Genomic DNA, 23,637 nt, shown 5'->3' with positions numbered 1-23,637 from the left:
GCATAATACTTATCACTCTGAAGATGATTATTTTTCTATATACAGCATGTGCCCAAATGCTTATTCCTTTTACATGGCAGCAATTTATGAAGGATTACTTTTATTTTACTTTTTTTTTCTTTAAATAGTAAAACGAGTGAAAGCGTAAAATCCACCATCTTGAAGTATCTCCCTTAGCGGAACTTATTGACTTTTACAAAGTGCTGACACCAAAGATTCCTCCGCCATACTACTGCAGTCACGTTCTGGCTAAGTTTCAGAGTTCACAATAACTGATCTTCATTAAGCCTAACCCCTGCATCTGGAATACAACAGCTTCAACTTATGTTATCAGGCTAAATGCTGATTTCTGGAACAGACCCCAGATGGGCCAACTAGCTTTGCTCTTACAAAACCTCTTTTGATCGATAGAAAACGATTAGCACAGCAAAGACATGACAAAGCAAACCAGCTGCTTTTTGGCCCAGAATGTTTGAAGAATTTCTCTGCAATGACCAAATGTCAGGATAGCTGACAAAAGATGATTCAGTAAGCTGGATTCTTGGTTTAAATCCCTTATTGATAACTTGCTCCAGTATAGTCTGGTTGGTTCTTTATGACAAAAAAAAAATCTTCATTCTATTTAAACAAATGAATTTGCATTTAAAACTAGGCTAATGCTCATTTAATCATGGAATGTCAATTTACTGCAACTTGCGCCACATTATTTGATGTGAGAGTGCTGGACATTCATCTTACCATTTTCAATAAAAAGCAATAACACCTAAACAACAAAATATCTGCAAGTCTTAAGTGCATGTGAATTAGATTAATTGCTCTAGATATGTGCGATGTGATGCAATGTCAGTATAGAGACGTAGTAATGAATCAGTAAAGTCATAGGACATGTGGCCCATCTGCTGAAATCAGTGGAAAAGAAGATGAAACTTTTTTCAGTTCCAAGGGTCAGTCACTGAGGCATCTTGACTGACAAATCATTGAGAAAGAAAATAATCAAATTATAGTGGTCTTTATTAGAATATTTTATACCATAGTGATGTAAATAAAATTAAATAAAAAAAAAATAAATAAATAAAAACCATAAATTCTAAAGTCTGTTTGGTCAGAAGGTGTTGATTCATTTTCTAATATCTGATAGTAAATCAGATAAAAATCTGATGGTAAGTCCAACAATCATTTAAATCAGGTTTATGCGACTATGTTCGAATTTTACAGTAACAGAATTACACGCATGGCACATAAAATCTAAGCCTTATTAATTTACTTTATAAAGATTATTTAATAAACAAAATTATGTTGAAAAAAAAACTTTTCTTTTTTTTTTTTTTTTTTTAGAAGGACCATCAAGTGTTGGCTCATTGTAACAGCTATAGGTAAAAAGCTATACGTTTTCCATCACAGGAAAGTCTTCAGGATAGACGAATTTCCAGATGCTCAGTAACATGACAAGCTACTTTTTTTGTCATATATTCGGGTAACACACGGGGCATGCTAAAAGGTTTTTTTCATACAACATAATGCCCATTTTGTGTTGTATTCTATTTGTCCTATTTATCTTAGTCATATGTTATATGTAAATGTCCTACTTATCTATCCATCTGTCTCGCTATATAGATATAGGCGGTAGTAAGGTGGTGCAGTGGGTAGCATCTCACACGTCTCACACCTTCAGAGTCCCTGGTTCACTTCTGAGCATGGGTTACTGTCTGTAAGAAGATCTGCATGCCATCTCCTCTGGGTTCTCCAAATACATGCCAGTGTGTGGATTGTCTATGCTAAAAAGTCCCTAGGATGTGTGTTTGTGTGTGCATGCAGAGAGTACATGCGTACAAAGAGTTTGTTCCCAGGAATGACCAGCTCCACCATAACCCTTTCCAGGATAAAGTGGTCAGTGAAGATCACTTAATGAATGGATTAAAACAAGAGACACCCACAATTTAACTTCATATTATGCAGCGGAAATTTCCTTTTTGATATTACATTAGTCACAAACTACAAATGATCTATTGACAAAATGTGGATTGTGTGGTATTTTGGTTGACAGTTAATCACAAATAAATAATAATGACTGATTAACAATTAAAAACAGAGCCCAATCTTGCATTTCTAATAAGCACCATACTAAGCAAAATTAAATGGAAATCAATGACCTTGATGTATAATGAAATAAACATGCCATTGAAGTGTAGTTGATGTAGCTGCTTTAAGCCTTTCCCAATTGTGCTAGGGTTGCATTGTGGGGATTAATAATGTGTTAAATAAAACAGACATTGTGTTTCAGAAGTGCGTTCAGTCACATAAGTCACAGTCAGACTTATTTAACCAAGATGCTTGATAGAGCACGACAGAAAATATTTCCAACCTGTTCCTATAGGACTTTATAATTCCTCTGTACAACAACATATCTCACTGTGCAACAATATACCTTAACCTGTAGTTGTTTAAATGAAAGTTTTATTTTTTGGATACATTATCTTAGTGTATATAAGTTCCTATCTTTGTATTCTTATTTTGGTGACTTATTTTGGAGCTGCAGTAACAAACCCAATTTCACCCTGGGGATTTTTACAGAACAGTTCATTGTGGTAGTCAGTAACAGTATATGAAAAGCACCTGATAACACAGAAAATACTTAAACATGATGCATCCATCCCAAGTTATTATCCTGTAACCTGAGATTTATTTTTGGGGTTTCTGTTTTGAGCCGTGACAGTACTGGAAACATGTGGACTGTAACATCAGAGCAAAGGCTGTGACATTAGACAGCTGCTCCATAGTTTATCACCCCATGGAATTTTAGACACCCCACGGGATTGCAGAAAAAAAATACAAAAAGATAAGGACTGAGTGCTGCATTACATGCTTATAGTGCTTGAAGACAGAGCAGGACACAGCTGGATGTGAAAGTCTACATGCTGGGCAGGAGATGGCTCCAGAACTGTTCATGGGACAAAGTTACTTCCCAGAAGTCAGCAACAAAAGTCACACTTGGGTTTGAAAAAGCAATGCTGTGGATCAAAGTGAAGACCACAGCAAAGAGGTTCTAACACTGACACACACACACACACACACGCGCGCGCGCACGCACACACACACACACAGAGGACCCAGTAAAATTTCAAAGAATGCCAGGATGAGAAACTGCTGCCAGCCCTGTAACCTGCACACGGTAATTACAAGGCCAGGAGTGAAGGTGGAGACAGAAAGCTGTGGATGGGTGAAAAAGGAGAGCAATGGAATCCAACACACCCCCTCTATCCCCCCCCCACCCCACACACACAGAGCTCACAACACCTCCCCTATTTTCCTAACAGCAAAAAGCCAAACATCTATAAAGTGCTCAAAGGGAAAAACTAATCTTACTTTGGAAATGAGAGAAATCTGACTCCATGCCAACAAACACGAGTTTGCATGTTCTTCAAACATTCAGAATCTAGCTACCCACTTCTCCATTCTGCAGAAGCACAGCATCTACAAGGCAGTAGTGCAGACAACACAGCAGCAGAAAGAACATGGAAACCGGAGGAGGGAAAAATGTACAAGAGAATGCAAACTCACCCGACTGCTCAGGCTCTATCCTTCAGTGTGAAACACAGTCAGAGCCACTCAGCCTCTCACAAGCTCCGCCCAATAGCCAGCTCATGTGAGCTGCTCTCTCTCTCTCTCACACTCACACTCACACACACACGATCACTCCCCTTTCCACTTCCACAGGATGGGGGAAGAAAAAACTAGGATAGGGAGGAAGATAGAAGCACTTATGAAAACACACAAGTTATCTCTTCCAAAATGTATCCCGTGAAGGAAAAAATCAAAGAAAACTGTGAAAAGTGAAAGATTTTATAAAAATACCACAAAGGTGCACACACACATCCACACACAAATCAAAAAAGTACATGGATAATGCACAAAAATAAATAAATAAATAAATAAATAAAGTATAATAAATAAACAAATAGTAAAAAAGTAGTATTGTCAGAAAATATTAATGACAACAAATGTTTAAATATTAAACAAAAAGTAATAATTTATGGGATTATTTTTGTCCTATGGTTTATCTTGTCTTTTTCTACTTGCCAATTTCCACCCCTCAGCCAGCACTTCACTTCCAACTAACACCCAGGGAGGATGAAAGTTAACACATGCTTCCTTCAGGACAATTCAATCCACCAAAGTGCATTTTTTTCCAAACTGCTGCTCATCACAAGACACTAAGTTATACAGAGGAAGTGTTTTCCACCCACTTTCGAATACATTTGATTTCTGTGGCTGAAAATATTCTTAAATGTTTTAAATAAGCATGATGGCTTTTTTATGATGAACAGTTCTATTACATGATACCCATGTATATGCTGGACATTTACTCTGACCACAGGTAAGAAATTTAAAATCAAGCTAAATAGCCACCCCATCCACCCCATATACAAAAAGTATGGAACCCCAGGCATGGACCATCATAAAACACAGGCCACAACACTCTTGGAATCTCAACCAACTTCCTGTGTACCAAAGGAACTGGGGTTTCGAGTTTCAGCATTGTGTTTTATAAGGCAGGCACAAAAACGTATGCTTAAGATGTTTGGATAGGTTTACTGTGGCTTTCAAAGCTAGTTTTCTAGTCCGGCTGAGGGCACTCTGCTGTCTGCATTCCCCTTTTCTGCTCAGTTCCTGCTCAGTTACACCATATAATTACTAAACTACTAGAATAACTTAAACATCTCAACAATTTTACCCCTTTGTTCATTTTTAAAGATAACAGCATGCTAGACAACAGGTCTGTGGATAAGAACAGATTTATGTGTAAATCTGGTGTTCATGAAAATCACAGAATTTTGGAATAGTATCCAGTTTGTGGTTCTGTTAACTTAGCAAATAAAGCTAATTTAAACTTTCAAATTATTAGCTTCAAATTGAAGTTGATCTGAATATTTATGTACGGATTATGCTGTCAAGTTGAAGTAGCTTATGTGGCTCAACAGCATTAAGTGACTGATGTAGTGTAAGCTGCCAGGCGGCCCAGTCCCTAGTGTTCTGTACATCATCCTCAGGCTTGCTATGAAACTTTATGCTTTTCTAACACTGCTTTGGGGGAGGGTGCGGTGGGGCATTCAGGCGATCAGTTGCTGAAACGGTTTGATTTTTTCACAGGTGAAAACAAAGGAAAATTTGATAAATAAATGATTGTTTTATATGGATTGTATAAATCCCCCCCCCCCAATTTTCCATTTTTTTCCGCTATTTGACATCAAAGTAACTTTATTTCTTCCAAAGAGAAAAGCTTTCTTTTTGTAAATTTTTCTTTTCAACTGTGTGAGCTTTACCTTTTATGGAGTTTTGTGAACATCAACAAATGGAAAACACTTGCGCTGTGAACAGACCTGGTACTTTACAGGTGATTGACGTTCATCAACAAATGCATGCAAGTATGAAGAAAATCGGTGTTTCCAAACCTTTACTAAATACGGTCGATTTTTTTTTTGTTCAGTTTGACTTATGGACAAAAAAGCTATAATCTTTCCTTACATGTTATTAACATCAGCCTTGTAGCAAAACTAAAGAAGGGTAATTCACACATCAAACACGTCTCAGTTGAGCGACTACATTTGGATTAGGGGGAAATTATGTAAATCTCATTCTTTCTAAATGATCCCTTTTAAAAAGACAGAAGAGGAAAAGTGCTCAAGTTTGTGGTTAGGAATACCCTGGCATCTGCTTTACTGGATGAGTCCTCGAGCTCCCCACCCCCCGTCAGTTCATTTCCGTCCATTTACAGCTGCTCAAGTTTTTCCAGCTGTGTACTTCAGTTTAGAGGAAAAGCACAGGGGACACAAAACGTCTTTCACTTGCAGTTACACACTCAGTGCAGTATAGTAGTGATGAGTATACATGTGTGAATATAGCGCATGTGTACAAATCGGGCACTAAAGGGCCATCGGTAAGACATTGGTTGCTCTCAAAGTGTTCAAATTTTCTAACATTTACACTTTAAAACTTGACTTTTTCCAGTAACTGGTCATGATCACAGTGGAATTACACACTGACATCCTGGAAAGACTGCATGTAAGACAGAGGGATAAACCTGTGATGGAATGTCTCATGCACACACACACACACAGTAACACAGTGACTTACTGACACCTGTACACATATACTAACACACGCTATCAACACACACATAATGACACTAACTTAAACTCATGAACACCCACACTTACAGTTACAGATTCTTCACTCACACATTCTCATAGCTGCACACATGCTCAGCCAGTCAGTCACAGACACACCCAAACTTACACTCTGTCAGACACCCACACATTGACTCACACAGACTTACTGTCAGACACACAAACTACCCGTTTGCTCATTTACTCAGCCTTACTCACAGACTCCTTCACTCAGATTCACGAACACATAGACTCACTCACACATTTACTCAGACTCAAAAATTCACTCACTCAGACTCACTCACAGATTCACTTGCTCAACGTTTCACTTACTCACAGACTCCCTCACTAAACATAGATTCACTCACAGACTCCCTCATTCACAGACTCCCTCACTAAACACAGACTCCCTCACTAAACACAGACTCCCTCACTAAACACAGACTCCCTCACTAAACACAGACTCCCTCACTAAACACAGACTCCCTCACTAAACACAGACTCACTCACTAAACACAGGCTCACTCACTAAACACAGGCTCACTCACAGACTCCCTCACTAAACACAGACTCCCTCACTAAACACAGACTCCCTCACTAAACACAGACTCCCTCACTAAACACAGACTCCCTCACTAAACACAGACTCCCTCACTAAACACAGACTCCCTCACTAAACACACTCATTCACAGACTCCCTCACTAAACACAGACTCCCTCACAGACTCCCTCACTAAACACAGACTCCCTCACAGACTCCCTCACTAAAAACAGACTCCCTCACTAAACACAGACTCCCTCACTAAACACAGACTCCCTCACTAAACACAGACTCCCTCACTAAACACAGACTCCCTCACTAAACACAGACTCATTCACAGACTCCCTCACTAAACACAGACTCCCTCACAGACTCCCTCACTAAACACAGACTCATTCACAGACTCCCTCACTAAACACAGACTCCCTCACAGACTCCCTCACTAAAAACAGACTCCCTCACTAAACACAGACTCCCTCACTAAACACAGACTCCCTCACTAAACACAGACTCCCTCACTAAACACAGACTCCCTCACAGACTCCCTCACTAAACACAGACTCCCTCACAGACTCCCTCACTAAAAACAGACTCCCTCACTAAACACAGACTCCCTCACTAAACACAGACTCCCTCACTAAACACAGACTCCCTCACTAAACACAGACTCACTCACTAAACACAGACTCACTCACTAAACACAGACTCACTCACAGACTCCCTCACTAAACACAGACTCCCTCACTAAACACAGACTCCCTCACTAAACACAGACTCCCTCACTAAACACAGACTCCCTCACTAAACACAGACTCCCTCACTAAACACAGACTCCCTCACAGGCTCCCTCACTAAACACAGACTCCCTCACAGACTCCCTCACTAAAAACAGACTCCCTCACTAAACACAGACTCCCTCACTAAACACAGACTCCCTCACTAAACACAGACTCACTCACTAAACACAGACTCACTCACTAAACACAGACTCACTCACAGACTCCCTCACTAAACACAGACTCCCTCACTAAACACAGACTCCCTCACTAAACACAGACTCCCTCACTAAACACAGACTCCCTCACTAAACACAGACTCCCTCACTAAACACAGACTCCCTCACTAAACACAGACTCCCTCACAGGCTCCCTCAATGAAAACTTCACGTTTGTGATTATTTTGTTATTGATTTTTTCCCCTTTAACAGCACACTCCAGCACTTGATTTATTCCCAAATTGAACAATAATTGACTGTTTAAAGTAAAGTTGTAGAATTTCACTTATAAACAGGTTCCTATTATAAGTGACATTACAGCATCTACAAACAGTATCTTGTTCCCTTGTTTCTTTTGATGTTAATACAACAGAATAAACCTGGAAACAGAGAGTGCAGTCACCTGTCCTGAGACATTTTTTTGCTCAACGTTTTGTAATGTAGTCTGAGATAATGGTGCATTGAACTAGTATAAAATATAGTTTAGTATAAAATAGTATAAACTTTAGTATAAAATATATTACATTACAATAATACATTTATCCCTGCTCGGGGTACGACAGTAATTTTGTTCAATGGCACTAATAATCAAACCAAGAATATGAATTTGCATTGCCATATCCTATGGAGCATTTATTCATGCTTACTGACTTCCTCCAGAAAGACCAGCAACATCATCATGATCAGTTACACAGCAACTGTCTCTCTCTCTCTCTCTCTCTCTCTCTTTCTTTCTTTCTCTCACAAGTCACAAGCTGACGTGTCACAGCAACATTCCAGCTGTGTTAGCAGTGAGTTATGATGACACTGTAAAAACCCTCACACACAACATGGCTGCTATGTCTTATTGCAATGCTATACAGTTGTTATTGAAGACTGTATTTTGTACCATGCAGACTTAAACAAAAATAACAAAAAATTTTTTTTTTTTTATTTGGTTGCTTTTTGTACAATTGTAGAGATTCCAGTAAAGTTTTATTTGATTGTCATGATTGTAGTAGTCGTCAAAAAATTATGCTGACTAAGCAAACAAGTCCAAGTCACTGACTCTAGAATGAGCCATTTTGTGAGCCAACTCTAATTGGTCAGTTCATGCTAGCTGGGACAAGGCAGCAGGACATAACCACATAATCTACAGATATAATTTCTTGTTGTGTGTTCCAGGTCCCTGCAGGCTGCCTTGGTGAGCTGTGGCAGGCTAGCAGATTGACCGACTCAAAGAAGTGTGTTGGCACAATGTGTCCCTGGCTTTAAATTGAGCAAAGCTGGCAAAGGCTTGGTTCATCTACCCATGACAAAACTGTACAGAAGGATGTTCACAGGCTGAGCGTGGGCCTGAAAAATTCTAATCCAGCACAGCAATGAATTTAGAATCACTGATCTAAATTAAATCTATTTTGTGCACCATGATTTAAATGAAAGGTTTGAAAAACATCTGGTGGTTCTTATCCCACTAGGGGACAAAATAAAACAATAAAACAGTGCCATACAAAAAGAAAAAAAATTAAAATAATTAATTCTGGAATTCTTCAGAAGAAATGTGACTTTGCAACCATGTTTTCCTCTAAAAGAACTTAACTTAGGGGTTTCAAACATATTTCATATTATAATAGTAAATTTAAAGCCATAAAAATGCTTTTTTCAAAGAAAGGAATGGAGTACTTTGTCTGGTTAGCCCATACATACCAGCCGACATGGATATTTTGTAACGTGGCCCCACAGAACCATGACCCACAGCCAGAGGGACACACACATGCCTTAACATACATGCTTGTGGTTCTTAGTTATTCAAATAACATTCTTAAAAAAAATTATATATATAAAAAAAAATATCAAATTAAAAACACACACACTATCACACATACCTGTAACAGAGAGTCACAAGTCTCTACCTGACTAACAGCTTCTCCTGCTGGAGATAAGTGGAGCTGCACATTTAATGGGTGTATAACAGAGGATTGAACTTACATAATCAGTCAAGCAGAAAGAATTAGCAAACACAAGGTTGATTCTGAGTTCACTGATAGTGATAATATATTTAATTCTTGTAAATGAACGATTTTTAACTAAAGGCTGTTATTTAATATTTATTGGAAGATTTTTCACATCTTTTTTGCTACATGTTGTTCAGGAATCTTTGTGTACTGTATGTCGGTATTAGATTTTTATATGTGTTTATAAAAAGCATTTGTGTATATCCAAAATAATTTATCATACTTTTAACAAAACGTTTGGCTGAACTTATCTAAGGAACAAAAAATAAATGCTATTATTCTAAATTCTTTTAATTCTACTGCTATTATAACAGGAAAATACATAAACTAGATACTGCTCGTTCTTTATCATGTACACCTACCGTGACATATTGGGCGGTTTCTTTAAACTAATTCTATACTGAATTTCATCTTTTTATCTGTACTGAGTTCCATCTTTCATCACCACTGGCCAGACGATACTTGGGTGGTGTATTGTTCTCAGTATCATGCTGTGCCTGTGTCTGCAGGAGCAATGGTGCTGGATTTTCAACCTCTCTGCCACTGCATACCAAAAATACGTATTGATCCTGCTGCCAAAAATAACAATTTATTAGGAACAATCAGATTTTCCCCGACCATCCATTAGCCAGTAAACTGCAGAAGAGTGCACTCATGGGCATCACACATATCTTTAAAAAGGCACTATGATTAATCCTAGTGATCTATTGTTGGATTCTGGATTCAATAGAACGTTCAGCAAGTGAAATGATTGCCCAGTTGTTGCAGGTCCTCTTATTGGCTTGGTCATACTATTTCATAAACATACTATTTCTTTGTCTTAAAAAAATAAAATAAAAAACACATAAAAAAGACAGGTTGCTTTTGTGTGAAGTATGCTTTGGGTCAATGTTCTACACTGTGAAGCACTGTTCGATAAGTTTACATTTGGCTGAAACTAAGCATACTTCAAAATGTATCCTGCTGCTTTTGTGTACTGTAATATCAGTACTGTATATACAGGGAACTGGTTCCACTGGGAACTATGCATGCCCATGTCTTCCCTTCTCCATACTCTTCTCTTGTCCAATTGGCCACAGGATGTTGCTCTAAATCTGTATGGCCTTTTTTAAAAATTGTTTTTGGGCAAACTCTAATCTGATTTTTTTAGGCTTACCAATGGTTTACATTTTGTGGTCAATCCCCTGTATGTACTGTATAATCTTCTCTTGCTTGTTGACTTTGACACAGATACACCTACCTCCCAGAGGGTGTTCTTGATCTGGCTAACTGTTTTTGTAGGGTAGTTGCTTTCCATGGACCTCCTAAGCCTCTTTGTTTTTAACAGTTGATTTGGCCACATATTATTATTTGTTTTTTTATTGTTATCTCTCTGATGGATTTATTGATGGGGTTACCGCTCTTTGGACCTCAGTTAACAGTAACAGATTCTATGATAAATGCACACTTGTAATCAACTCTAAAACTTTTATCGGCAAATTTGTTAATAAAATAATAAAGGAATAAACCACACATTGTCATGTTACAGCTGAGCAACCAACTGTTCAAGTATGTTTGTTCCATTAAAAAGTGTGGGAGAGAGAGTTTGCACTGAAAAGGATGTCGTAAAAGATCAGCATAGTGATCAGCATAGTACATAAAACAGCATGCTTTAGTCAACTGTCCTTTATCACATTCATCAGACCTGTACAATCTTGCAAGCAATGGCTTGGAAACCCACGTAATGAGCCCAAAATTGTAACCGTACTAATACTGAAACAGAGACCCTCTTTGTCTTTCTCAATACAAGGATTGTGTCTCTGGAGTCACTTAATTTCAAAGCCTTTTTCAGTTCTGTATTCTCTAATATTCAGCTCTGACTGGATGTCGGCAAATATTACCTAAAGCACAAAGCAGAAAGTAGAACATTTTTCTCTTGCCCTCATGTGAGAAGCACAAGTCCTACTCCCTCAGTCTAGAGGGAGCGCTTTATCTGAGCTCAAGTGAATCATCACAACCAATGCATCATTCAGCACAGAGCATGAAGTCACGTTGTCTCTGTCTCTGGAAACATCACATTATTTACTTTTAAAAGGATGCCTAATGGTCTAGCTAGGGATCTATTGACAGAGGTTTTGATGAGTCAGAAGAATGTACGTCCCAGACAAAGTAAATGGACAAAGATCACTTCCTGGCTTTTCACTGTGTTCTGGAATGCACTCCTACTCCACTCACCCCTCCAACACAGGTCAGACAAGCACATCTGGAGCACTTGGAGAGCAGTGGAAATAAAAATACCTCCCTGCACTCACAACCAGTCAAGTGATAACTCTCCAACATTAGCAAAGTGGTAAACTAATTATAGCATCTAGTCAACTTAAGTCTGGCTAAAGTAGGTTTTTGTTCTTTTTTCTTAGCAACAATATGCCTGGAGTTGTGGAAGAATTAAAAAAAGTGCATTTTGGAAAGCAGAGAAATGGTATGGTGATGGTGCTCGTATACTTTGAGGGTGTTTTCCCACTTGGCCTGCATACTCAAATCCACACCCAGGACAGATTCTGGTCTAGTTTGGGGGGAGGGTCTCATAATCACAGGTTTGCTTTCACATAGAAGAATGCTTTCTGAACTGGATTGATTGTGCAATTCCATGCGTCACTTCTATGCATGCATCAGGGTCAGGGCTGTTTCCCTCAAGACCTCAAGAGTTCAGTACATTCAGTAAAGTGTAAATCTGTTTTCGTTCACAATCCCTGGTCCTCTTGTAAAAGATGGTCTGGGGCTCCTTTCACTTAAACCATAGTGCAGTCTGCATAAAGAGTCTTATTCATCACCTGTGGATATGCATAGTTTTATGCATAAACTGTACATAAAGATGCTTGTATATTCCCATAAAATTCTGAACATGCCATGCAGGAACCCATAGTGTTAAAGTTATGCAAATGAAAGTGGCTGTGCATGAGCACATCAAATTAGAAAGCTGTACATTTATCAACAGCCTTTATGTATAGCAATGTGAACAACATGCCATTTTTACTGTGTGTACCAGTCGCTCTTACTCAAAGTTCAAACTTCCACTTCTTTTCCACAGAAATCAGACTCCAGATGTGAAATCTGCAAAGTGGCATTGGTTAAACCTTCAATTTTGTGATGTCAGGAAATGGCTTGTTATAGTGAGGGGAGGAGACAGAATGCCTTAAAGATATATAAAATTAGACATACATGGGACTTGAGCACTTTAATTAGCTTACCATCGTGGTATGTGTGCATGTGCTAAAAGCATCTAAAAACAACACTTCTACTGGCCTGTAATAAGCAATAAAGGATGAACACAGTGACTACTATTGTTGAAATCTGACTCTGTTGTGATGTATGGATTTGCACAAATGATGCACTGTTCAGTCCCAGGTGCAAGTGTTGACTCAAGTGTTGGGGCTAAAGTCTGCAAACTGTATAAAACACACACTCTGTTCTTTAACCATCAGACTGACCAAAAATAAATACATTAGGTGTCCCATTCAGATCCAATGACTCGAATAGCTTTTATGTGACTAACGAAGAAAAGCTATTATATGACAACACCACAGCTCATAGCAGGCTTTTACCCAGACTTATATACAGTGGCATTTACACTGGTTATATTATATTGCCAAGCCTACCAACAGTGCTATAGTATGAATTAAATTACTGAATTTTCTCATTTATGCCCTGCGATGGGTTGGCACTCCGTCCAGGGTGTATCCTGCCTTGATGCCCGATGACGCCTGAGATAGGCACAGGCTCCCCGTGACCCGAGGTAGTTCGGATAAGCGGTAGAAAATGAGTGAGAGTGAGTGAGTGAGAATTTTCTCATTTATTTATTTCAATATTTACACACTGCCAGACCAAAAAAGTTACACTAATATTTTGTTAGAGCACCTTTTACTTTGATTACGGCAGGTATTCGCCACAGCCTTATTTCGATAAGCTTATGCAATGTCACAACATTCCCATTATCAATACAAGATCTTGGAGAGAAATTGCAACAGAAATGCAAAATGACATGTTTGATTTAAGTAGAGTTGGACAGCTGCATAAAGTCATCTCCAGCACATCCCAAAGATTCTCAATGGGGTAAAGTCTGGACTCTGTGGTGCCCAAGCCATGTGTGAAAATGTGTGATCCTCATGCTCCCTGAACCTCTCTTTCACAGTTTAAGCCCAATAAATCCTTTCAGTGTTGTCTTGGAATATAAAGACAAATTCACTGATGGAAAAACTTGGTCATTCTACTGGTCAAACTTGTCACTGCTGGTGTACAATTTGTGACCATATAAGATCTATATATATATACCAATATAACTGCCTACTGTTTTTTACACATCATACAAACCTACGAATGCAGCTATTTTAATTTATTTTTTTACTCTTTTTTTTTTTTACTTAGACACAGTGATGGTATTCTGTTAAAGAGCCATTCTTTCGTACATCGGAGGGCTCATTAAAGAGAGAATTCAGTCCAGTCTAAGCCAACAGTAAATATAGATGCCCTTATTGGCCTTTATAGTCTTAGATATAATCAGAATATCAAACCTGTTTTGTCTTGTAAAAGACATGAGACAAATGAAAACTCTAATTCCAATTAATGGCAGAGAGACATATATTAATCAGCTTGTTTTCTGAAACCCACATCCACTAACATGCTTACAACTCCAGCAGAATCAGGAAAACGACGTGAGCATGCTGAGTTTGAGAATGAGTGAGCAGTAATTGAACTCAAATGTGGCCCAAGTTGCCTTGCTGACATCTTGAAAAGGTTTTCAACAGTGTCCATTTTTTCCTTTTGCCTTATATTTTAAAATCACAGCATAAATAATTACTTATACAGTAACTGTCTTGAAACAGATACTACAATACGATTGATACAGCGGAGACTCAATAATTTTATTAATAAGTTTTATTTCAAGTGGTTTAAAAAAATACTGCATTAGCTGTTTTGGAATTACAGTCATTTTTACATAATCCCTCCTTTTCCATATGCTGAAAAGTAATTTGATAGTCAACTGATAAGCAGATTCATGGTCAAGTGTGGCCCGTTTCCTCATTATTTCATGACAAATTAAGGAGATCCCAGTTTATTCCATGTGCTGAATTCACATTTGGTATTCATGGGAACTCTCAATATGCGGTCCAAGGATGTTTTTGATGCAGGTGAAAGAGGCCATCATTAGGATGAATAAACCATACCAATCAAGCAGATGTTAACCCTGATTCCACCTGTTCAATCAGTTGATCTTGGCTTTCCAATAGACTCAGGTGTAGCTTCTGCTTGTTTGGAATGAAAAGCTACACTGGCCCGCAGTGGCTTTTCTGGATAAGATTAGACACTACTGGAATAAACAAATCAGACCTATCAGAGAGATAGCAGAAACAGCTGTACAATTTTGGACAAAAATTAGTCCCTTCCTTTTCACAGGTTCAAAAGTAATTATATACTTTTTATAGTATAACAATTAAAAATATATATAAGGATTATTTTTAATAACTGGATTTCAGTGACTGTTTAAAATCTGGATCTCCAAATGCTAAGATTCCTCAATGGAGATGCTTGGCCAGTCATTTATTGCTTCGGGTGCTGCTTGTTTATGGCTCTTTCTCACTTCAGTTATGCATTCAGTAAGTGAAAAGCATGCTCAATTGGGTTGAGGTGACCGAAGAACATTACATTTCTTAAGAACCTCTTGGGTTGTTTTTGCAGTATTTGCAGTTTTGGGTCAATATCTGTTCTCCAGCATTTGACTGACTGACAGTTTGAGACACTTTAAAATTCAATGCGATGCTTCAGTCAGAAGTCACAGCAATAAATACAAGTGAACCAGTTCCATAACAATGCTTCCACCATGTGTGACAGATGTTGTGATAGGAGTTGTGATTGACTATGGGCCATCTCTTCCTTCTCCATGTTTTCTAACCCTCGTCTCTAACCATTTTCCCAAAATTTTGGTTCTCTTACTCTTGGTTTCATCTGTCCAGAGAATCAGAGTCTATTCTGACCTTTCGGTTTCTGAGTCTTGCTAGTGGTTAAGGTAAACTCTGCAATTACATTCATGAAGGCATCTTGTAACTGTAGACTTTTACAATTCTATGCCTTCCTCCTTGAGAGTGTTCTTGACTTGGATAGATGTTGCAAAGGGGTTTTTCTTCACCAAGAAAAGAATTCTACAGTCATCCATATTTGCTGTCTTTGTGGTCTTCTGTGCCTTTTGGTGCTGCTAAGTTCACCAGCGCATTGCTAAAGAGTATACTTTAAATAATGCACCAAATTGTTGATTTGGCAACTCCTGTTTTCTGCCATCTCTCATACATATGCATTATATATATATACATACACACACACACATGCTTTGTTTTTCCAGCTTATTGATGGTGTTCTTCACTTGCATTGATACCATTGATACCATTAACACTTGGAACCACTTCCAGACCTTCTATTTCTTAATTTGTCATGAAATAATGAAGAAACCGGGCACATCTGACCAGCAGTCAACTAGCAAGTTACTTTTGAGCATGTGACAATGAAGGGACTATGTAAAAATGACTTCAGTTCCTAAATAGCTAATGCTATATTTTAAAAAGCCAATGAAAGTTTGAATTTAAAGTCTACACTTCAATCACATCTTGATTGTTCCATTTAAAATCCATTATGGTGGTATAGGTTTTAGAAATTGTCTCAGTGTCCAAATACTTTATCCTTCGAAAGCATTTAATGTCATTTAGATGCTTCAACACAAAAGTTCTCATAAAGAAGGAGAATATATACTACAGTGATACCTCGAGATACGAGTGCTTTGACGTACTAATTTTTTGAGACACAATACAAGCTGTGATTCGACCATATTTTTGGCTTGAGATACGAGCAAATTTTTGAGATACGAGCATCCGAGCCACCGCCGCCGAAACAAAGATCCCCAACAACCACGTGTGCTCTGTTTCCACCGCCTCAGCATCCCGCGTCTCACTCGGTTAAAGCCGCCTTTCCACTGCACCCGACAAACGATGCCCGATAAACAGGAAGTCATTAATTTCCTGTGGAGAGTCGCAAAGGCGCTGCATGAGGTGCCGACCATCTGCGGATCCGTAATTTTCGGATCCATTAAAAAATTTGAACTTGTGCGACTACACCGCATCCGATATGCCGACCGGACAGGTTTTTATTAAAACGACCGGCAGATGTTAGTGAGGAAAGAGTGACAAAAAAGGCAAAAACAAGTGAAGAGCAAAGCGATGAAGAAAATTAAGCAAAATTAATGTAAAGGAAACAGAAATTGTTGAATTAAGTAAAGAGAAATCAAGCATCGCGTTAGTTCTGGTAGGCCACGTCATCAAGCGTGCATCAGCTGTTAATCAGCTGTCCACGATGCACCAATCCGGTTACTACATCCATATTACCCGACCATTTAAATTCCCATTCATTGAGCCTCTTTCTAGCGCTTCACTGCTGCTGCGATCTAAACTCCCTCCTCCAACCCCGACTCCACCATGGCAGAACCCGTGTTCGTTGTACCAGTTTACGTCATAAATCTCCACATATTTTTCTCCATCTAATTATTTAATTATTTATTTACCCATTTATTCATTTATTATTTTCCTTTCCTATTTTTAACTCTATGGATGATTAATGGTTCTGTTATACGAGGGGTCTATTCTATTTTCTAGTTGCTGCTCTCCCCGCTCTAAATGAAGTTTAGTTAAGTTCCATTTAAGTGTAAAGTACAGTAGCATTAAGGGTGTACAGTAGCGAGTAAGTGAACAAAGGTGAAAGTGTAATTCCTCCTAACTCCTGTTTACTCCTCCCTCAACCTCCGTGCGCATCTTCCGTAAAGTAAAACCAGTTTTTTTTTTAACATTCTCTTTTATTACTGTATGTTTTTATACAATATTTGTCATTTATAAATACAGGTACTGTACATTTTCCATATTCAAAACACAAACAAAACAACTGGAGTGGAATTTTGCGAGCTGGAACGGATTAATGGGATTTCAATTAATTTAAATGGGGAAATTGCTTTGAGATACGAGCAACTTGAGATACGAGCAAAGTCACGAACGAATTAAACTCGTTTCTCGAGATATCACTGTAATACTATGTGACTAAATGTGAAAACCAACAATAAGAAAGCCCTGAGAAGAGCAAACATGATTCCATTACAAGACTTAAAAAAGCAAAAGTAATAAAGTTTCTTTATGTGAATCTCTGAAATACAACTTAGAGCTAAATAGCTTTTATTTTACAGCACATAATATTGTATTTACTATTTATTTACTATAAATAAAACAATTTACTTTCACTTCCAAAAAGCGGTCCTTACAAATCATGGGCCCCTCTAAATCAAGGTCTTTCCATCTTAATAATCACTCATTCAGATTCAGGATTCAGGAACCCCCTTTATACTTTTATAGTGCATTTTATCTATGGAATCTCACACCTTCCTGCAGTCCTTCAAGCCTCTGTGATTTTATGCAAGAACGACTAGAAAACTTGGAAACATCTTGGCTTTCTTAAATGTTTTTTGAGGATCGTTGCCAAAATACAAGGATTAAAAACCATGACACCACAACATTGTTTTCCATTATATGCACTAAGAAACAGCTTCTCTCACATCCAGCTAGGACAATAACATATTTTTGTCTTACTCAATTTTTCATAAACATAACTGACCGCAATACAATACAGCCACAGATACTAGATACCAATGCTATTGCAACATTCTAGACCTTTTATCTGCTAACTTAATTTAAGACCATGTCATTTGCTTTAATTCCTACACCAGTAGGTTGATTTAGATACCTCAGCTTAAAGCAACTCGAACTCGTATTTTACCTCAAATCCAATACCCCCTTCTAGAAAATAATAATAAATGTAAATATCCAAATATTTATGGACTTGACTGTATATACAGTATAAAGATAGAACAGCTCAATGATTGAAATTACAAACCCTCAGTTCATATGTGACACATTCATAACCTTATTTGCAGCCGTCTGTTTCCCAAACCCAAAACTATAGACAAATGGCATATGAATCAGCTAGACCAAGATCAAGATCAAGTTTTACCACTAGACCTCAAACCAAACCAACACAATGCATTGGTATTGTTTTGCCTAAGAGTATAGAGGAAATCAATAGATGTATCCCTTGTTGAAAAATTATTTTGGTGGCCAATTTAACAGGTAACAAATAATGCACATTACTATAGACACAAAAAATGCTCTAGAAAGTGATACTTCTAGTAACTATGCTTAAGCTTGACTGGTATTCTGAAGTCATACCACTTTAATGGTCCATAGTCATAGTCCATAGTCATTTCTAGTTGCTAAATGGTTTCATTCACCACATCACATCACATGTATCAGAATAATAAACAGAACACAATCAACATGAACAGCAGTTATTTAGCAGTATACACCACAATCAATAACCAGTAATCAGATTACCAGCATGTATAGCTTGGATACTATCCAGATATTCAAAACATATTTTCAATCGATTTAATAAAGGCTTGGAAAAAGAAAAAATAAACAAAACACCAACTATAATAATTTACCCGTGGCTGTAAGCTTAGACCAAGTTTCTGCACCTCAGTGCTTCCACATCACATGCTAGGTGCCTGACGTCACCTTGATCCAGAGCTCCACAGGGCAAATTCATTTCAATAAGAGGCTCCTGTTATTCTCATCAGCACAGGATTTTCTTGTTTGTATCATGGATAACCATTCAGCCTGACGGATGCTTATTAAGAGCCTTTTTGCAAGGAAAATTAGCACTCAAAGCACTTGACATTTTCTTGACTAAAACAACTTTCATTTAGCAGTAGAAATTAGCATTAATAAATTATTTTATAATTCTGCATGTTAAATGTTAAAGCAAATAAACTAATAATTCATTAGCTAAACCCTTGAAGGCTCCAGGAATCATTTGAAGTTTATTTAGTAGAAATATCATATGTAAATCTCTGCTAATCATGTGGCAGCTGTGCAATGCAATAAAAAAGATCAAGAGCTTCAGTTAATGTTTACACCAGAATGAAAAAACAATGTGACCAGGCATGGATATTAGTACCAGAAGATATCAGTATCTGGTTTGAGTATTTAAGAAACTGTGATAGTTCTGTGTTACAACTGATGAGCAGAAAACATCTCAGCACACACAAAACCAACCTGAGATGGATAAGGTTTATGCGGAAGGTCACATTGGGTTCCACTCCTGACAGCCAAGAACAGGAATCTGAGGCTATCATGGGCACATGCTCATCAAAACAAGACTGCCAGTCTAGTCAGAGATGTTTTTCTGCTCACCACAGTTGGCAAAGAGTGCTTATTTGAGTAACTATAAAGTTCTTGTCATCTCAGTCCAGTCTAGTCATTCTCCTCTGAGCCCTCTCATCAGCAAGGTGTCTCAGCCTGTACACCATCTGTTCACATGATGTTTTTTTTTTTTTGCACCAATCTGTGTAAACTCTAGACTGTTGTGTGTATCTGCAGTTCCTGAAATACTCCAACCACCCATGCCATGGTTAGTAACATTAAACACAATTTTTCCCCACTCTGTTTGATGTAACCGTCCGCATGGTTTTATGCATTGTGATGCTGCCACATTGGCTGATTGGATAAAATGCATAGATATGCATGTGTTTCTAATAAAGTGGATGGCGATGGTAGAGATTGAGCCATAAGATTCAGACTCAATTAAAATAAAATTTAAATCCCTAAGTGCTGCAGTGGAAGAGGGAAGACTGCATTTGTTAATGGATTTACTGGCAGCAGGGAAAAAAAAAAAACAAAGAATGAAAATTCAGACACATTGTTAACCCTGACTGATCTATCAACTATACTCCTTTTTACAATCTTAGATATCCTTTTATAGTGGTTGGTTATTTATTATTGTGCTAACAAGCCTTGTCTGGCTGGCAACCGACAACTATGTTTAGTTTTTTCTTTTTTTAGAAATTAGTTTTATTTATTTAGTTTTTGTTATGTTTCTTGAAATGTGGTGTTTGCACTTTTTATTTTAAGCCAGTTGAGACACTAATATATCGTCGCTGTCAGGCGGAAACCTTGTATGTCCAGATTTGGTCAATTTCATATTTTTTCACATATCGATGCTATTGGTCAGTCCCCACGTGGGTCTGTTATTTTTACAAGTTATTAACCAATCTAAAGTCTTGAAAATAGCTTGAGCGCAAATCTCTTAACTCCATTGGACACTTCAACTGTCTGAGAAATCTCGTAACTCCACCTCTTCTTCACTCCGCGGGAGAGCTTCGCGGGATATTTCTCCGATGGAGAGAGTGTAGAGACAGAGGAAGCAACAGTGGTGGAGGATACAGTGGTGCAGGATATAGTCATAATATAATATTTGCATAATATAATATTTGAATTAAATTCACTGTTTTGGATACCACTATTCACTATTCTACGTCAGCCAACTTATAGACAATGCCTATAGCTATAATGCTTCTGTGCAGAAAGAAACCCGTGAGCCACGAAGGTAAGTTTGCGAGCAGATTAGACTAATTTCCACCTATTAGACAGCCTAATCAGCTTATCGTGTTTTGTATTGCATCACTTATAGCTCTTAAACCTTTAAAATATAGTTTAGGAAGATGTATGTAACTACAGTCATTAGCTTTGGTTAACTACTGAAGCCCTGTCTCTTGTCAAAAGGCTCAACGTGACCGCAGACTTTATTGAACACTGCTGGTAGCAGCGACGTCTGTGTCCGTATCTCGTATCTCCCTGCTCCCTAGTCATAAAGCTTGTACAGTATCTCCGATAAAAACGTGACTTTGGGAAAATGTTGTGTTAATGTTGGTACACAACAGTGTATGACAACAATATAAGGTATAATAACAACTTTAACGATACAATGTTTAATAACTCAAAAAAATACGCCGTTTTTTTAATTTCCTGAAAAATAATGGTTTTGGAGATATGAGGATTCCACCCGACAGCAACGATATGTAGTCATAAATTAGTTTAAAATTATTTCCTTAAACGCATGGAATATACTGAATGGCTAGACATGACAGAAACTGCACTGCAAACCACCGAATACAAAGTACCCTTGACATCCATTAAACACATCCAACAGAAGAAAGCGGTCTGACGTTCAGAAAAGAGTTACACATGAGCCGGGAGAGGATGAATGATGTGAGTGCCACTTAGTACAAACAAAAAAATGGCTAACATAGGAAAGTAGTTTATGACTATTAGGAGACGCTACTCTACTTCACGTGTCTACTGCATACAATGCTGTTTCTGGCCTTTGGCTGCTCCCTGTTCGGAGTTTCTACAATGGATTATCTGAACCATAGTTTTTGATTTTGGCACAGGTTTTAACACCGGATGCCCTCCCTGATGTAACCCTCCCATTTTATCCAGAATTGGGACCGGCACTGAGAGTTAACCCCTCAGTGGTTGGATTGGTTTCTTGCCCGGGAAACGAACTCAGGTGGCGGTGATGAGATTGCATCTACTGCATACTGTATAGGTACTTTTTTTTTTATTGTTACCCATAAAGAAGAGCCACCTTACAGGTTAAGGTAATTTTCCACACATAGCCCTTACACTAGCTTATTGTAAAAGGTCATCAGTGTTGTTCAGTTAGATAATCAAGAAAATCAAGGGATTTTATCATTAACAAACTGAATCATTGACTCACTGTCCGTAGCTCTGCTGGAATTCTCCTGAGCTGCTGGTGTGGTTTTATATTCAGTAAAGCTTGGGGTCATGCTGGCCTCTGAAGAGAAGCTGTTCTCAGACTCTCTGGATGGAGATGGAGTCTCTACCTGTCTGTTAAGCAGTGGCTCAGTCCGTCTGCCTAGCAATGACATACTCTCTGCTGTGCTAGGAGACTCAGCCTTTTTCTGAACAGATTCAGGATTTCTAGCAGCCGAGGAAGGCACATCAGCTCTTCGATAGGCAGCTAATGGTTCCTGTGCTCGTGAAAGGGTTATCTCTGCCCTTCTGGGTGAGCTCGGCTCTGGAACTCTGTTATGAAGCGAGATCTCTGGTCGCCTCAAGCCAAAGCGGTTAATTCCTGGGCTGGGCAAGCTGTCCACCTGTTTGGAGGAGATGTCGATGGAGATTTCAGTGCGGCGCGAAAGATCCATGCGCCGCCCACTGCTCTTGGGAGAACGCTGGCCACTGGATGAGGATTCTGAGCCATGTCTGGATGAGTTTTCAGAGTTCCGGGATCCCAGTTCATGAAAACGGCTTGTGGCAGAGGAGCGAAGGGGATTGACATTTCGGCGTGAAAGCTGTGAAGGATTTGTGGGTGAATCAACCTCCTCTACTTCAAATGACCGTTTTAGTGCTGCAAAACAAAAATAAAAAAAGTCAGACTTTCACTGTATGGTCAAGGATCATTTTGATAATAATTCCAATGTGTCTTAGAGGCAGAAAGGTTAAGGTTAGGTATATTATTTGCAGTTATATTCTGTCATTACAATATCAATTGAACTTTAATGGGCTCAGCTACAAACAACTCTGTTTTACCCTTTGCGCTCTCTCTCTCTCTCTCTCTCTCTCTCTCGCTCTATTTTCAATTCATGAGCAAATGACTTGAGTACACAAATGACAGAGTACTCAAATCCCATGTTCATATTTTTATTAAAATTAAGTAGCAAAACTGTTTTCCAGCATATTAATCCAAACTGAAATCACATAGGTTAACCACAACATTTACAGCATTACCCAGAATAACTTACATTTATACAACAGAGCAATTGAGGATTTAAGGGCCTTGCTCAGGGGCCCAGGGGTGGCATCTTGGTGGTCCATGACATAGACAAGTTACACGAATTCATATATACACCAATATTACAGCATCAAATCATGCCTATAACGTAAGATGTAAAACTATAAACTACTTATTTATCTCTAACGTATTGTCAGCTGCTTAAACACAGTGAAGATCTGAACAGTTTGT

General features: G+C 38.3%; 1 protein-coding gene across 6 annotated transcripts in view; it reads right to left on the bottom strand.

Moving 5' to 3' along the window:
* The window catches only part of septin9a (septin 9a), a 78,773-nt gene that overhangs the window by 23,623 nt on the left and 31,513 nt on the right, over positions 1-23,637 (bottom strand). For 4 of the 6 annotated variants that reach the window (XM_060892048.1, XM_060892052.1, XM_060892049.1 and 1 more), the window contains one exon: positions 22,369-23,022. In XM_060892048.1, the coding sequence (XP_060748031.1) occupies positions 22,369-23,022 (654 nt within the window). Of the gene's footprint in view, positions 1-3,363; positions 3,407-3,558; positions 3,663-22,368; positions 23,023-23,637 lie in introns of those variants that run through there. The other 2 variants (XM_060892054.1, XM_060892053.1) reach the window with 2 other exon arrangements.

The sequence above is a fragment of the Tachysurus vachellii genome, chromosome 18, assembly GCF_030014155.1.
Source record: "Tachysurus vachellii isolate PV-2020 chromosome 18, HZAU_Pvac_v1, whole genome shotgun sequence".
Taxonomy (NCBI): Eukaryota; Metazoa; Chordata; class Actinopteri; order Siluriformes; family Bagridae; genus Tachysurus; species Tachysurus vachellii.
Note: the sequence above shows the minus strand (reverse complement) of the source record. Positions and strands in the feature narration are given on the sequence as shown.